We start from the raw sequence: 16,796 nt of genomic DNA on the forward strand, positions 1-16,796 counted from the left end.
ACCACATTGACGAAGTTATCATCTTACTAGGGATATCACTATGATACCTTTACAAACACTCTTTGACCATACCAAACAACAAAAAAATTGAAAGTTTGGTTCCACTCAGGATCCCAATATAAAGAGACTTATTAGCTCCTGAATCAGTTCAATCTGTTCTTTCTGGATATAGGTCTACCTAGAAAGGATATCCTGGTTGTGATCCTACATCTCAACATCCATATGCTGATCATATATGATGCTTTCCATGAAAGGAGAATATCCTATAGATGGTCAAGAAAATAGTGTTCGAGTACTCAGGCACAACATCCATAGCCCATACTTATCCAAGGATAGTGGTGATGAGTTGTCATTCACTATTAAGACCACCTCTGTTTTCAAGTGGGAACAGTAACTCATACCATGTCCGGGGATAAGTGTGGATGGTAAACACGGGGTATGAGAACCCAATACTATAACCAAGTATAGCATACAGTCTGTTCCAAAAATCTGTTTTACGCCAAAGATGCCAAGAAGAAAAGTTTACTTTGTGAACCAGTACGTGATTTTCAAATCCAGAATGACCACTGCACAAAATTACTTTATAAAGGTGTATACATGCAAAATAAAATGTATTTATGAGGGCATTGATGATTGGGGTGACCAATCAACAAGCCTGTCTCAATCTGTTGAGGATGAATGTCTACTATCTCCCAAACTTCATTATATCATGTTCTCTCTCACTCGAAGTTGTAGAGTATTTCTTGTTTCACTTGCTTTAGTTTCTTAATCCAGACATATCCAGAGGCTCCTTCTAAATCATGTTTGCGACAAACTACAACAGATGAATTGCAAGCAACAGATGTAGAAAGCGCTTGAGCCTCGCATTATTAGAACTAAAACAGAGAAGCCACTGTGTAAATTTATCTAAAAGTTGAGTAGACATAAGTGTTAGATGGAGGTAAAACTCCTTAATAGCTAGGTTCATATGACCGAGTCCGGTATTGACTCTAAGAAACAAACTCGCATGTAGCCAACACAACCCCAATGAGACTTGCGATTTCTTACGGCAAAGAATGCCATTTGCACCACCTCTAGCAGAAGAAATATTCATGCATTGGCTTCCTTGTTCTCAGATCATAAATTCATATCATGTTTGTTAGCTACGAAAAGCCTCATATAAACTCAAAGAATGCAAGGTTAATTTGTACAATTCAGGTAAACAAGGCAGCAGGATACCAATAGAGTGGTCTATCCCTAATCTATAAATAGATCTAAAGTTGTCATAATATGAGTATACGTCAATGATAATTTGTTTGTCAGTGATGATGTCGAAATTGGCATAGCGTATCTGAAATTTCAACTGTAGCCAGGACTTTAGGTGGGTTGGTGACAATGCGACGTCTTCCTGGTATACAGGGTCACCTACTCTCCCGAGTAGACATACTTTCCACTGTAATAAAATCCACAAAAGAATGTTAAGTTAAAATGACAGATGAGAAAACAATATATGCAGTACGTGAGCTAATGATAAGTTTTGGCACATGAGAGTGATCTCCAATAAATTCTAAATAATATCTTGAAGTATTCAAACTACCCTCAACTACCATCAACGCCTTAGAGAAGCCACAGAGGAACTTTCTTTGGATAAACCAATAAAACAGAAAACACCCAAACCTGGCAAAATGAAACATCATTTGTAAATGTAAGAGCAAAGGTGGACCTGGTATCAAATGTATTATTAGCATGTCCTTACTAGCTAAATTTGGAGGGGAATTGGCTCAGAAATATCCCATGTGGTAAAATTTGAGAAGGAAAAATATCTTTGAAGGCATCACATAGGAACCCCTAGAGTAACAGGAAGGAACTCTTAGGCTTGGAAAACCATACACGATCCTCCCACTTACAATGAGACATAGCCCTTGGGCCTTAGGGAACGAGGGAGTTGTTGAAAGGCCCACCTGGTACCCAATAATAATGGTGATTCACCTACCCTAGAGCTCATGACATGCTAAGAGACAAGGAGTAGATAGAAAAATGCATTAATGGCCATCTGCAAAGGCTCACATAGACTACCAAGAGGCTACTCACAATTGACAGAGCACAAGACCAGGGACTCTGATTGGGTACGCCGATAATGAACGCCATGATCACCTACTCATTTCAGGAAAATTTGTGAGTGACTTATACAATAGTATGGAGGTTGGATACTAATATTAGAGCCGGTTCAAGCATCCCTAACCTCCTAACAAACTGGTTCAAAAGAAAATTTACAAACGGTTACCTCACCAAGTTTGGGAGAGTTTCAATCCCCACAATTCTATGGGTAATTAAGGACAAAAAAAGAACATATGCCATCCTTCCAAAGTGGAAGATTAAAAATAGCATCCTGGGAAATATGCTTATCCCTCCAGAAGATGAAAGTGAGAGAAGCATTTACAGAAAACTGGGAGTATAACTCCCAAGCAGTGTGTGACAAGTAGTGAGGGCCTCATGTACAAGAGATGAGAAAGAGTATATAGACCAATGTATTTATTATCTTTGTACTACTTTTTTCTCCTATCAATACAACAGGCCACGCCCCGCTTAAACTCCTCGCAAGTTTAGATCGACAAATAATTCTGAATAAACAACTGTGGTACATTTTTATACTGTTGTAGAAAACCCCATACACAATTAAACTGTCCATAATAACAAAAAAATTGCTGCTCACGAGGTATCTGATCTATTTGGGGCATTCCTCACAAGAAAAGTTCATTCTCAACATCCACTACCTTACAAGTTGCAGCTTAGAATTTAATTGGAGAGGATGTCGTCAAACTCAATGAACCCTTCTAATATAGTGTGTTTCCTGATTATTCATGAATTGTGAGATCGTAAGGCTTAACTTAGCATTCGGAAAAAAACATTTCTACACTTCATGACTCCACAAGACAGCAGAGGTATTAACATTGAGTTCAGAGATATTGCCATTCGTTCTTGGAGTTACTTCACAGTACGGACTTCATTACAGCTGTTACCGTATATTGTCATATTACTCACATCACATCGTTGTTAATTTGCCATAACAAATGGGATTGTATACAATGAGACCATTTATCTTTATTACAAGGTCACAATTGATACCAGCCATTAGATGACATGAGGTGTTTCACAAAATTCAAGATTTTTTTTTTTTTAACTTTGAGTCTAGTTAATGACACACTCATAACCACCCAATGACACACTCATAACCACCCAATTTGAAATTTAAGGACAAAAATGATTGTTACCTCCTTGTATTAAAGTAAATGGTCTCTTTGTATATTTTTCCATAACAATATCAATTTGTGCCAATGTTTGAAAACACGGATCGTTGGGGCGGACCATTCACCCATAAATTCGTGTCGAATCACTGGATTGGCGATCCAGATCAGGTCTAGATCATTCGAATCGATGATCCAAAAAATGCTAAAAAATAAATAAAAAAAATATTAAAACGGGGTTTTGTGGGATGGGGATTTAAGGGGACTTAAGAAAGCACGAAACACGCTTAAAAGAATATATATATATATATATATATATAAGGGGGGTTTTAGGGGAACCGTGTTGGGAGTTATGACAGAACAGGTTCGGTCCAAACTGAGTCCCATCCAAATTGGCGATCCGGATTGGAAATCGCGGCGTTGTACAACACTGATTTGTGAGACACTCTTGAAGGATCAAGTATCGTGTGAGGTCGTACGCAATTTCTCTTTCTTTTCAATTTTTTTGAGAATTCTTTGTTCTTTTCTATTGAAACATTGGATAAGCATTTTTAACATGGAAAAAGTTTATATAAGGTTGCAACCTTATATTGTTGAAGTAAGGTGCACCTCAAAAATCCTACAGGGGCGATGTTCTAACATAGGAGAACCCTCCAACTGATCATCTTGACCTTGAGATGAATAGAAATGAAGGAAAAAAAGAATTCCAAATCCAAAAAATAGTGCATCTTGTAACAAATTATCAAGACCGTCTATTTTAAAGATTTTGAAGTGTTTCTTGATTCACTCGATCTGTAACATTTTTTGAAATTTTAAATTTTATAACTGCGGAAAAAAAGAGATTTTGAAGCCATCATAAGGTTTTCAAAGCTGAAACGGCATCTCTAAATAAATTTTAGAGGTGCGCCTTACTTCTATAGTATAAGGAGGCAACCTTATACAAACCTCACCCAACATTTCTGGATCAAATGAGCGCGCATCTATGCTGATAATGAATTGAAAAAGACAAGTTCTGTTGTTGGACATATTTGACATGTAAATACTGTTTCAAATGCAAAGTTTCCTCATTTGTTGGAAAGTTCACCCTAGGGAATTTATTTTGTGTGGATTTTCTTGAAGGATATACTTTCCAAAGTGAGAACCACAAATTACTTCCAAATCAATATTGAAAATATCAGTTTTGCCAAACTAGATCTCTGCCATCATAGAATTGTGTAGATGTATTAAAGAACTTTATTTCCAATGTGGCATAAGATCTTAAAGTGCAAAATGAATTAAGTTTGGTATGTGTGCCACACTGCAATAAAGGCGCAGCCAAATTCTGCACAATATTTTATTCAATGTTATCCAAAATGACCAGAATCTTGATTCTCAAGTTTTGGTTTGCACAAACTACTCAAGTTGAGGACATCAGATCAATGTTAGGTCATGAGCTAGTTTGATCTCTCATCAAACCTTAAGCTGATAACATATGCAGATGTAGACTCTACAGTTTGTTAACAAGGCAATCAACTACAAGTTGTTGTATATTCCTAAGAGATAGTTTCATTTCTTGGAGAAGTAAGTTGGATAATAAGTCAGGATAACAAGTCCAAAACCATGATTTAACCTTTGTTCATGGATGTCTTGTCGCTGGCTAGTTGACCACATGTTTCATTGTGATAAATTGTAAAAGGTGTCGACTCTCCTTGCATTCTGGTGCTTCCCATTGTAGTCATATTGACTAGGAATTGATGTGAGAGCTTTTGGGCATAATGAACACAACCCAGTAATTAAGAAGAAGCATGAAAAATCTGGAATTCAATTTGAGGACACGCTTTGACAAAACGCCTGCCAATAGCCAAATGCATACAAAGTAGAAGCCACAAGCGTCTGCATGATAAATTGCATGATGTAATTCTAGAAACACAGCCCACATTACAAGCTTTCACATATATGCATACTCCCACCTGAGTTCTTAGAGAACTGAATCTATTGACCAGCAGTACATTTAAAGCAATTGAGGATAACTGTAAAACTAAGAGCCAAAATATCATCTTCATTGATATCCCCAAGAGCTAACTACTTTTGTATCTCATCAATGTCAGACCACTTTACTATCAGATTCAAAAATAGAAAGCTTTATCAGCCTTAGGTACCAAGAAGGGATTTTTACATGGCTTATGCTGGAAAAAGAGAACAAACTAGTGCCACATTCCATGTCTAGACAGGACTCCTAAAAGTTTAGATGTAATAATCACATATCACTTCCAATATACACGTGCATTTATGTCTGTTTACATCTATGCATGGAGGTAGATTTGCACGTTACGCATGTGAAAAACCTTAGAAGATTCATGTTTTCCTAAGGATTAATGCATCATAAAAATATTCAAATCTAATGAATAGAAATTACTAAACTGAAAAAATATTCCTTACAGAGATCGTAACACCAACTCTCCTCCAGTAGCTTTCTCATTGCCATAAACCCCAAAATTTCAAGCATCCATATGAAATAAAGGCACCCCAGAGTCCAAATTCACTTCCCTTCTACCCATGAGCTCTAAGAACCTATCATTAAATATTAATATAGGGGACTTCTCAATCAATCTAGACCCCCTATAAGCTTCCTTAAGAAATACAGTACTTCTAACTCCTTTGTTGGTCATATAGAATATCCCATGTTGCCTAACTAAACATAATAAAAGCCTACAAGGTAACTGATACTCAGCATGAAAAACATCCAGTTGAGCAGAAGTTAACCTCTTCTCCAGTGTTAAGCTCAGAAGCTCATGAAGAACCGCAACTGCTCGTTTCCTTGCAGCTGAGCTAGCAGGATCAAATTGTCGAGCATTCAAATAAGGAGAAGGAAATGCTAGTTTCTGCCATTTTTGAACTTCCTCTAGATACTTCATATTAGGCCTAAAGCCAAGTGGAAAATCCAATTTAAAAGAAAATGGGCCCAAAAAATTACCATCTTTTGATACTGGGACCTTCTTGCCATGACCAGAAACCAAAGAGTTGTCTCCTTTTGAGCTCGCCTCACGTGCAGTGACGGCTAAGTCAGGATCCCACCTCTCTAACAGAACGTAGTCCCTTCCATTGATCTCATCCAATTTAAAAAATTCTGGGTATTTAAGAATTATACCAGAAACATAATTTTCAGGAAGACCCAGTTCCAATCTGATCAAATTGATCTTGTCAAGGGCGACTCGACAATCCATAGACATCATCAAGAGTTTTCTCAGGTTCTTAACAACAATGGGTTCCATGTTTTCTCTCACCTTTTCTTCGTCCTTCGCCAAAGTTAGTACTTTATCAGTTAATTCCAACACATGGGGTCTTCTGTTTCCTCCATGAACTCTAAATATTGATGGGTACCTCTCAATTATAGACATGAAGTTCCATTTTTGAATGACACCCACTTCTTTTTCCAGGTCTCTAAGGAGAATGCAGTGCTTCTTCTGTTTAAAGACGATGTCTTTGAGGTGTAGAATGAGAGAAGGCTTCTTTTGCAGCTCCATGACCCTATCCAGTTCAGGGACTCTGTGATAGATTTTCTTCTTGGGTCTTTTGTTGCAGGATTTGTGTCTCTTTTGCAAGAAAGAGAAAGAGCCATGATCATATGTAACTGTGTCCGCAAAAGCAACCCAAATGCCAGTTCTTGTTAGAGATACACAGTGTTTTTTCAGAGTAGCCATTCAGGCTCTTGGTAGTGAGAGATGTTATTTATTTAGTAAGCTGTGGTACTTTTGATACACTGATGTAGTCCTCTCTCTACTAATCACATACTGTTCTCACTCATCCTTTCTCTCTCCACCGATACAGTACCCATCATATTCCTTTCTCTGAAATTCTTCCAAGGGCAAGTTTGGCCATACACCCCTAGGGCTGTTCGTCCATTGCCATTGTTTGAGTTCATTTATTGACAGAAAGGACATATAAGTCAATACCAAGTACCTGCTCTTTAGCAGGGAAGCCACCTTGCATCAAAAGCCTACTCATCTGAAAGGAGGATGTATCAGTAAGAAGACAGAATGACTACAAAATCAACATTCAGAAATATGAATTGTGATGGAAAATGAAAAATTAACCCTAAGACATGGCACACGATTATGGAAGCTTATTCACTACTAATGTAGGCTCAAAAGTTAAATCATGAATCAAGTGCATGCTCGTAGTAGCAACATGCTGCCTATGGAAACATACTTGATTAAAAATGTTAGAGAGAAACGATCAAAGTGTAAGAGTGATCAACAAATATGCTTAGTACCATATCACATAAGGAAGCCACATGAAATTAAAATGAATTATGGACTTTGAAAATAAAAAGTTTCATCATTTCATGCAAAGAAAATCTCCATCACATTGCACAAGTTGATTTTTGCTAAATGACCTAAGACTATATTCTAGTGAACAATAATTTCATATTCACTGGACACTCCCAAGGTGCATCTCCCCAAGACTTCCAGAAGATGCCAATTCCCACTCTAGGCATCGAAGGAACTAAGGCCAAAGTGTTGCCAATTTTGATTGTCCAATGTCTTTGCAAATTGTAGCCACTAAACTTCACACAAAACCAAACTAAATATTTCCCCAGAGTACAACTTTCTCATTTCGTTTTGAATTTCAGCATACCAAATTTCCCTAGTTTTTCCAGTGCAAATTCATGGAGTTAAAAAACATAAATTCATTCTAAAGTTTTAATTTTTGTAGTTTTTATGAAATAGTTCAGAAAATAAATCGAGGACATTTTAAGCGAAGATTCCTGAAATCAGCGGCTAAATTCAAACCAAATTTTAGCGTAATTTTTCATCCAGTAAACAAATTTTTAATCCAGTAAACAAATTTTGCCCAAAATTTAATCCAGTAAACAAAATAAATAGGACAAAACCCCTAAAAATAAACCCCCCTGGAAAATAAATATTTGGATAACACTCCAATTATTAATTTGTCATCACAAAAAAAAAAATACTAAGAAATGCCACAAAGTTTCACGAAAACCCTTCTCCCAACACATAAAAAGGGATCGGCAACATTATTCAATCTCTGAAGTGAAATTTTGAGATATTTTCCAGTAAACATTCAAAAACAAAGTACATGCATAGAAAACGTCACACATTTCCAGTATAATGCTTATTAGAAAAAATTGAATTACTAAATATTAGGATTAAATGATAGACAAACATAAGAAATCTCAAACATAAGGGATTTTCTGAGACAAACTAAGATTATTTTGAAGTTATTCTCGGTGGAATAAACTGAAGTTATTTTGTACTTATTACTCATAAAATTTCCTGAAAATTCCATCAAACATTGAGGTGTGAATCAAAATGAATACCTCTAAAGCTCCAACAAAAGGATAAAAAATAAAAAATCGAAAGATAAAGATTGTAAAACCATGAAAAAGTACTCAAGTGATCATGAGAAAACATCCAACAAAAAATGCACAGAAATTTATCCTACACTATCCGAATAGAGAAAGAAATTCTTACCTCACATTGCTGCGGAGATGGAGAGAGAAACCCAGTAGTAGTTGCAGTGAAACTGGACCGAGGAGGAACCCGAAAACATGGCCTCCTTGTTTTGAGCGAATATATAGTGCCCCTGCAGGAGTAGAATGTATAGTTGAATAAGAAAGGGAGAAAAACTAGTAAACTTCCATGAGGAAAAAGTTTATCTAAGGTTGCAAGAACATGAACCGGAAATTGGAAGTTACTAAAGAATTATAAATTAGTAGTTCCTGAAGAAGTTCTTGGTTTCTGTGTTTGCTAACATCCCTGAGAAGTTAAGAAGTTTTTGGTTTCTGTGTTTGATAACTTCGTGGGAAGTTAAAGAGTTCCTGATTTCTGTCTTTGATAACCTCCTGGGAATTTAAAAAAGAACTGGGTATCTGTATTGGATTAGCTAAGTAATAAGCAAAATGTAAATGTTAAAATTGAGACATAGATAGTATTTATTTTTTATTAATTTGTAGAATATTATTTTTTGGAATACCATATCAATTGAAAGTAAAGTACAATATTATTTTTCTATAATAACTTGAGCACTACTACATTATTTTTCTATAATAACTTGAGCACTACTTATATTCACTACTGATGCATCCATATCCCAACCTAAAAAATATACGTCATTCACAATTCAAAAATATACGTCATTCAACAATAACCTGTAATAGTTTAAACATACATAATTGAAAATGCAAGCACTAAGAAATCAGCCCATTCAAACACACATGCACAATGCAAGCGATAAGAAATCAGCCCATTCAACAATCACCTGTAATAACTTGAGCACTACTTACACTCACCATTGATGCATCTAAATCCCAACCTAAAAAATATACGCCATTCAACAATAAACCAACATTGTTGTTTGTCCCTTAAAACATTTGTTCTCTCTCTAAGATTATAATGGCACACAACATTTATATGTTATCTATTAAGGCATTTGTGATGCATGTCAAGCAACATTCACAATTCATGCATCCATATATAACCATGTACAAAACCAGTCCATTCAACAATAACCTGTAATAGTTTAAACATACATAATTGAAAATGCAAGCACTAAGAAACCACCCCATTCAAACACACATGCATAATACAAGCAATAAGAAATTAATCCATTCAACAATCACTTGTAATAACTTGAGCACTACTTACATTCACCACTAATGTTCAACAATAACCTTTAATAGTTTAAACATACATAATTGAAAATGCAATTGAATGAACACAACAGTTCAACAATAACCTGTAATGGTTTAAACATACAAATGCAAGCACTAAGAAATCAGTCCATTCAAACACACATGTGGTGGTGAAGGAAAGTCATAGAAAAAAACCATAAACCCATTGGAGGAATAGAAGATGAAAGACATGGAACCAAAGCCCCTGTCAATGGCTTCGACTCTGGCTACACCATTCACAGTTGTAGGTACAAGCTTGTTTACACTACTCTCAACAGTGGCACCACATAAAGCATCGACCATTCCATGGCTATGGAGTCATCCAGAAAATGTTTTACTACAGTGGTTTCGGGAAATCGAGTGAGGGCAGATCTTTTAGAACACAACCACCGGTTGTTCTCTATTAAATATTATGTGTAAAGCATCGACCATTCCATGGCTATGGAGTCATCCAGAAAATGTTTTACTACAGTGGTTTCGGGAAATCGAGTGAGGGCAGATCTTTTAGAACACAACCACCGGTTGTTCTCTATTAAATATTATGTGTACCGGAGGGAAGTTGCAACTGCTGCATTTAAGTTCTATAAAAGGAAAAAGTCATCATCGACCTTATTAATCATGTTTTGAAAAGCAATATCCTTTGGTCACTGAATATTAGTTGTACCGGACCGAAAAGAATATTGGAATCTATTGCCAGTACCAATTGAATTACTGGAAGAAATAATTTATGAGCTTAAAATTTTATAATTAGATATAAAAAGATTTCCAGATAATCCTAATAGTTTTTTATGCCAAAATTACATGTTATGATAAAAATTTAGTTGCACTTTAATTGGATTGTTTAAGACTGCACCTTATAGAGACCAGACCCCTTCATAAAACTCCCTTATAAAGAAATAATGGAAAAATATACAAAGAGACCATTTATTTTTAGTAGAAGAAGGTCTCAATTATTCTTGTCCATCAAATTTTAAATCAAATGGTTGTAAGTGTACTTATGACTGAACTCAAGGCCCAACGAAAAAAATATTAAACTTCGTAACATACCCCAAGCCATCCAATTGAACATCTAATAGCTACGATTTATTGTAACCTCCTTGTATTAAAGATAAATAGTCTCTTAGTATACAATCCCATAGAGAATTTAGGAACGATAAAAGTTTAAATAAGTTTTGCACCTCAAAAACCAACTTGAGAGAGGTATTTTGACGTTAGAACATACTTATCATGTAGACCTAAAGATATATAAATTTATAAAAGTATATATATGTTTGCTATAAAATTATTTACAATCACTTCTAGCTATTAGATATCACATTCAATCATAGTCATTAGATATCAAATTGGATAGCTTGGGTATGTCACAAAGTTTGAGATTTTTTTTTGAACTTATCATGTCGATCGAAGAATTTTTTTTTTAACTTTTTGTCTACTTAATAACACTCTTACAACCACCCATTTTTAAACCTAACAAACAAAAAGGATTGTGACATTGTACAAAAGGTAAATGGTTTCTTTGTAGATAACCCCTTTCCTTTATATAGAATAGTCAACGTTTTCGCGGCAATGGGTTCCAAACGCACCCATTTTACTCAAAATTAGGAAACTCACTCATGTTATTGAATATCACCATGTAGGGCTACAAATTTATCCTGTTTGGATCCTAAATCCAAATTTTTTACCCTATCTGGATCCGAGAATGGATTCAAGATTTGAATACAACAGGTCGAATCCAAATCCAAAATTTGGATCTATAGTAATTCGGATTGGATCCAGATACATATGAATCCGATCCCGATCCAACCCAATTGTTACAATATTTATACATTATTTTATAATATACATATATATTATATAATATTTTTTATTATATATTATTTTATAGATATAAAATAAATTTTGGATCCGATCGGGTCCGGATATAGATCCAGATCATATCTATAATTTTTTGGATTTGAATCTGGATATTCTCGATCCAATCAAATCCTAATCTAGATCTAGATTCCTTTTTCGATCCAAATTTGAATATTGGTGAATTTAGATTCGATCCGACCCGTCACCATGTGCGTGTAAATGAAATGCTAACAGCTATCCATTACCAAATATGTGACACATTCAAGCTATCAAATTTCACATCAAATAGTTGAAAGGAATTGTGACCACCTTGTATAAAAGGTAAATGGTATCATTGTATACAATCCCTTGACTATTATTATCCTTTTGTGATTAATTAATTGTACCAATGGATTAAGGGGGTAAACATTAGTATTTGACACTATAGAAATTTTAATATTTGTTTTTTTTTTGTCAATATTTTTTTCTTGAATTCTTGTTATGGAATTTTTTTTTTTTTTTTCTGTCAAGTAAAAATCAACCGTTGCTTGCAAGTGGGCTTGAACTTGGGACTTGTTTGGGGTGCTGCAAAATTTGCCATCCTATAACTTTATTTTAGTAGAAATCGATTGAACCAATCATTGAACCTGTTGGAGATTTGGTGCAATTAAAACCGATCTGATTTATGGTCAAACTAATTGGGTTGAATTTTAAAATATAAAAAACATGAATAAATAATTAAAATATAAAATAAATTCTAAAAAAGTTGCCCTCTTATGTTTCACCAATCTAACTAGTCAACACTAGCCAGTCAATTAGGTCAAACACATTTTTTTAACTAATTTTCAACCAATATTAGCTTTTATTTTGGATTAGAGTGGTCAAGGCACTGGTTAATAGTCCGACCAATTGGACGGGCCGGTCCTGTCTGGTCTTGAAACTATGAGAGAGATACTTCCTCCCTTTTCCCTAAAGAATTTCCCTAAATAGAAAAGTTTATACAAGGTTGATAGATTAAAATGTAGAATTAAGATGAATACCTAAAATCCTTTGAAAAATGTTGTTTTGATGTTGGAAATATATCAAATTGATCATCTTGACATTGAGATGTATAGATACAAAAAAAAGAGGTTCGATTACTTAAAATAGTACATCTTACAATACATTATCTGGATACGTTGATAGATCTGTTGGATTTACACTATTTTTTAATTTTTTTTATTTTATAATTAGAGATACAAATAGATTCTCCCACCATCCTAAGAATTTTCAACAAATTGTGTCTCATGACAAAATTTCGAAGGTGCACCTTACTTTGACTATTTACGTTTGCAGCCTTATATAAACGACACCCTCCTCTAATAGTATATTGGCACCTCATTTTGGCATAAACAATATTGAGATCAACGTTTGCAATACTTTATCTGTGTCAAATGTCGACACGACACTTTATGTAACGTAGGCTAGTGGTATCCCAAGGGCAAAAACCTAATACTTTTTAACCTCGATTTTTTGTAAATAAAAATTTCAAAATACACCTATCAACTATTTAACAGGGCATACATTCTCAACTATTTCAAATCATGTGCATTATAATGAGTTATTACAATTAAATAAACTATTAAATATTTCAGCTTTTAGGTACATTTTAACAAATTTCAGTTTCATTAAAGGGAAAGTTACAAAAAAACCCCAATACTACACTTACCATGCAACTTACGCCCAACCCAAGTTATTCTCTCACATTTTTCCCAAAAGTATACTTTCTATGCAAATACTCCCCCAACAAAAAGAGTTCATTTTTTTTTATGGAAATGCCCTTTCCGTACAAAAATAATCAATTTCATCACTTATAAGACCTTCACGTGTGGTACTACGGAAGCGTGCATTGAAACTGTTGGAACGGTAGTACTTCGAGAACATGTACTGTCGAATCGCGCTTTTGAAACTGCCAGAGCGCTATGACTAACAGAATCTTATCTGTCGGAGCAGTCTTTGCAACTGCCGGAGCGACCACTACCGGATCATGCTTTCAAATTGCCGGAGCGATGTGGTACCGCTGGAGCGTGCATTGAAACTGCCAGAGCGGCAGTACTTCCAGAACATGTACTGCCGAACCACGCTTTGAAACTGCCCCGAGCGGCATGACTAACCGAACATCTTCTGTCGGAGCGTTATTTGTAACTGTCGGACCTACCACTGTCGGACCATGCTTTTAAACCACCAGAGCAATGTGGTATTGCTCGATCGTGCATTGAAACTGCCGGAGCGGCAGTACTTCTAGAACATATACTGCCGGACCGCGCTTTGAAACTGCCGGATTACACTTCGAAGTACTACCACTCCGCCAGTTTCAATGTACGCTCCGGCAGTACCGCATGCGAAGGCCTTGTAAGTGGCGAAATTGATTATTTTTGTACGAGAAGGGCATTTTCGTTAAAAAAATGAACTTTTTTGGTTGGGGGTATTTGCATAGAAAGTATAATTTTGAGAAAAAAATGAAAGAATAAATTGCGTTAGGGGTAAATTGCATGGTAAGTTCAGTCTTGGGGTTGTTTTTGTAATTTTCCCTTGATTAAATACACGAGACCTAGTAGAAGCTTCAAAACTCGTATGTATATCCCTTAGCTTTAGTCCAAGTAATGCATATTTTTTATTTATTTATTTTGTTGAGTGTTAAGAGATGGGTATTCATTTATATGATAATAAAAGGACCGGCATATAATAATGCCTTTGCAAATTCCAACACTAAACTGCTTTTTGCTATTATTTTATTAAACTTAAATACCCATCCTCTAATTCCAATCATTAATAACCACGTGGGTCAGGTAGGAAAAAGAAACTTCAAAAATTTAAAAATTTGACCACTTAATTTATATCAAAAGAGACTTATAAAGTAGATGTAGTGTACTCCTGCAGGATCACATAGTATATTTACACCATTGAGCAAAATAGCTGCCTTCTTAGGATATATTTTTATTTTTTTATTATAATAATTTGGATCGCATTAGAGTCACCAAATGAATTTTTTTTTGGTAAAAATATAAATTTTCAGTTCTTAAATATTTGAATTTGATTATTTATTTGATAATCTCTGTCTAATTGAAGACGTTATCTTCGAGACAAATATAAAGTACATTTGAAATTTTATTTGGAAAGAATTTATAAAAGGATACAAACCTTATAATGTAAAACCACGAATGCAGCTCAAAAATCCATCGAAAAAGGTAGTTTTAATGTTGAAAATTGATTGATCATCTCAAGGTCGAGATGTATGACCATAAAAAATAAAAAGAGTTTAAGCATCAGAAATAGTGCATTTTACAACATACTATCTACACCGTCCATTTTTAAGATTTTCATATGTTTATAGATCTACTTGATTTTAACTATTTTTTAAATTTAATTTTATAATTATATATAAAAATAGATTTTAAGATAATTTTAAAAATATTTTACATCAAAATTATATACAATGATAAAATTTGAAGGTGCACCTTACCTCTATAGCTACGGATGCATCCGTATGCCAACTGCGCCCTTTTTCTTTTCCTTTTGTTTTTTTTTAACGTTGGTAGCTAGGTTGAAGAGGTTTTACTTGGAGGTCCAATAAATACTCCTATGGGCTTTCAATGAGGGGACAGAGGCTGAGTCTTCAGCGAGCATGTAATATTTTGGCATCTTTTTATGGAGCACGGTTACATGCACCCACATGGTTACGTCGCACAGTTGCCCCTTCAAGCAAAATAGCTATTTGAGCCTTTTATGAAAAATTTTGGATTTTACTTCAGAATCTCTAAATGAATAAATTTTAGCACTAGATTTTGAGTTCCAAACCACTCAGATTTGGCTGTCTAACAATTAGATTGCCTTTATTCAATTGGAAAAGTTTATAATGAGACCATTTATTTTTAGTACAAGAGGATCACAATCAATCTTGATAATTAAATGTGAAAATTGTGTGGCTGCATTTATTCTATTGACCAAGCTCAAAGTTTAAAAGAAATATTTTCTAACTTTGTGATACACCCAAACTATCAGATTTTACATTAGATATTTGTAAGTAATTTTGACCTCTTTGTAGTATAGATAAACAATCTCATTATATATAATCCTTATTCAATTTTAGCACATTGAATTTTTTAAGTACATACAAAGCTTAATCGTGTTGTTTTCCCTTTCTTTGTTGAGGTTGATGGCGGGGTTGAAAGCATGGACAGTATACTCTAGCGGGAGCATATAATCTATAATTATTTTTATAATCTAGTGCATCGCATTGGAGCCGAATGGAGAGCCCAAAGAAATTCTCTCCCTTCATAAAGTTTTTGAAAAGGGTGTGGTGTGTATAGAGTCTCTAAACAATCAAATTAGAGCCTCCCTTCAAATAGTATTGAGAAATGTAATTTTAATATTAAAAATATTTGTAGTAGCCTTAAAATATATTTTCATATTTATTTATAAAATTTAAAGCTTAAAAAATAGTATAGATCGGCCGATCTATGAAAACTTGAAAATCTTGAAAATTGACGGTCCAAAAATATGTTATAAAATACATTATTTTCAAAACTTGAAATCTATTTTTTTCTCATGTCCATGCATATTGACGTCCTTGATGATCGATTTGAAGATATTTAGGCATCACAACAACCTCTTCCGGTGAAATTTTTGAAGTGAACTTAAATTTGATTGTTTAGAGCCTGGCTTTACATAAACTTTTCTCATTTGAAAAAAAGGTGCTGTTTGTATAGAGCCGAGGCTCTAAACAATTAAAGTAAAGCACGACTTTAAATAGAATCAAAAAATATGATTTTAATATTAGAAAATTTTGTGATAGCCTTGAAATATATTTTTATTTTTAATTATAAAATTTAAAATTTTAAAAATAGTGTAGATCGAGCAGATGTATGAAAACTTGAAAATCTTGAAAATTGACAGTCTAAAAATGCATTACAAAATGCACTATTTTCAAAACTTGAAATCAAATTTTTTCTCATGTTCATGCATCTTGATATCGAGATGTTCAATTTGAGGTATTTGAGTATCGACACAACCTCTTTTAGTAAATT

At 34.4% G+C, this 16,796-nt stretch overlaps 1 protein-coding gene across 6 annotated transcripts; it reads right to left on the bottom strand.

Moving 5' to 3' along the window:
• Positions 1-1,074: 1,074 nt before the first annotated feature.
• On the bottom strand, positions 1,075-10,072 carry LOC18443087 (Ubiquitin carboxyl-terminal hydrolase family protein). Of its 6 annotated transcripts, none has more exons than XR_016048933.1 (4): positions 10,054-10,072; positions 8,699-8,810; positions 5,643-7,208; positions 1,075-1,432 (listed from the first exon to the last, which is right to left on the bottom strand). XR_016048933.1 is itself a non-coding variant. In XM_088857560.1 (4 exons), exons 3-4 carry the CDS (start codon positions 6,902-6,904, stop codon positions 1,401-1,403), a joined length of 759 nt encoding a protein of 252 aa, XP_088713686.1. In that variant the 5' UTR covers positions 6,905-7,208; positions 8,699-8,810; positions 8,906-9,048; the 3' UTR covers positions 1,075-1,400. The 6 variants fall into 6 exon arrangements, 3 of the variants coding, with proteins under 3 accessions (XP_088713686.1, XP_011626612.1, XP_088713685.1); XM_088857560.1 differs by lacking the exon at positions 10,054-10,072 and adding an exon at positions 8,906-9,048 and having other exon boundaries at positions 6,178-7,208; XR_016048932.1 differs by lacking the exon at positions 10,054-10,072 and having other exon boundaries at positions 8,699-8,873.
• Positions 10,073-16,796: the final 6,724 nt, after the last annotated feature.

The sequence above is a fragment of the Amborella trichopoda genome, chromosome 2 (genome assembly GCF_054954075.1).
Source record: "Amborella trichopoda isolate Santa Cruz 75 chromosome 2, AtrichopodaSantaCruz75HAP2 v2.0, whole genome shotgun sequence".
Lineage (NCBI taxonomy): Eukaryota > Viridiplantae > Streptophyta > Magnoliopsida > Amborellales > Amborellaceae > Amborella > Amborella trichopoda.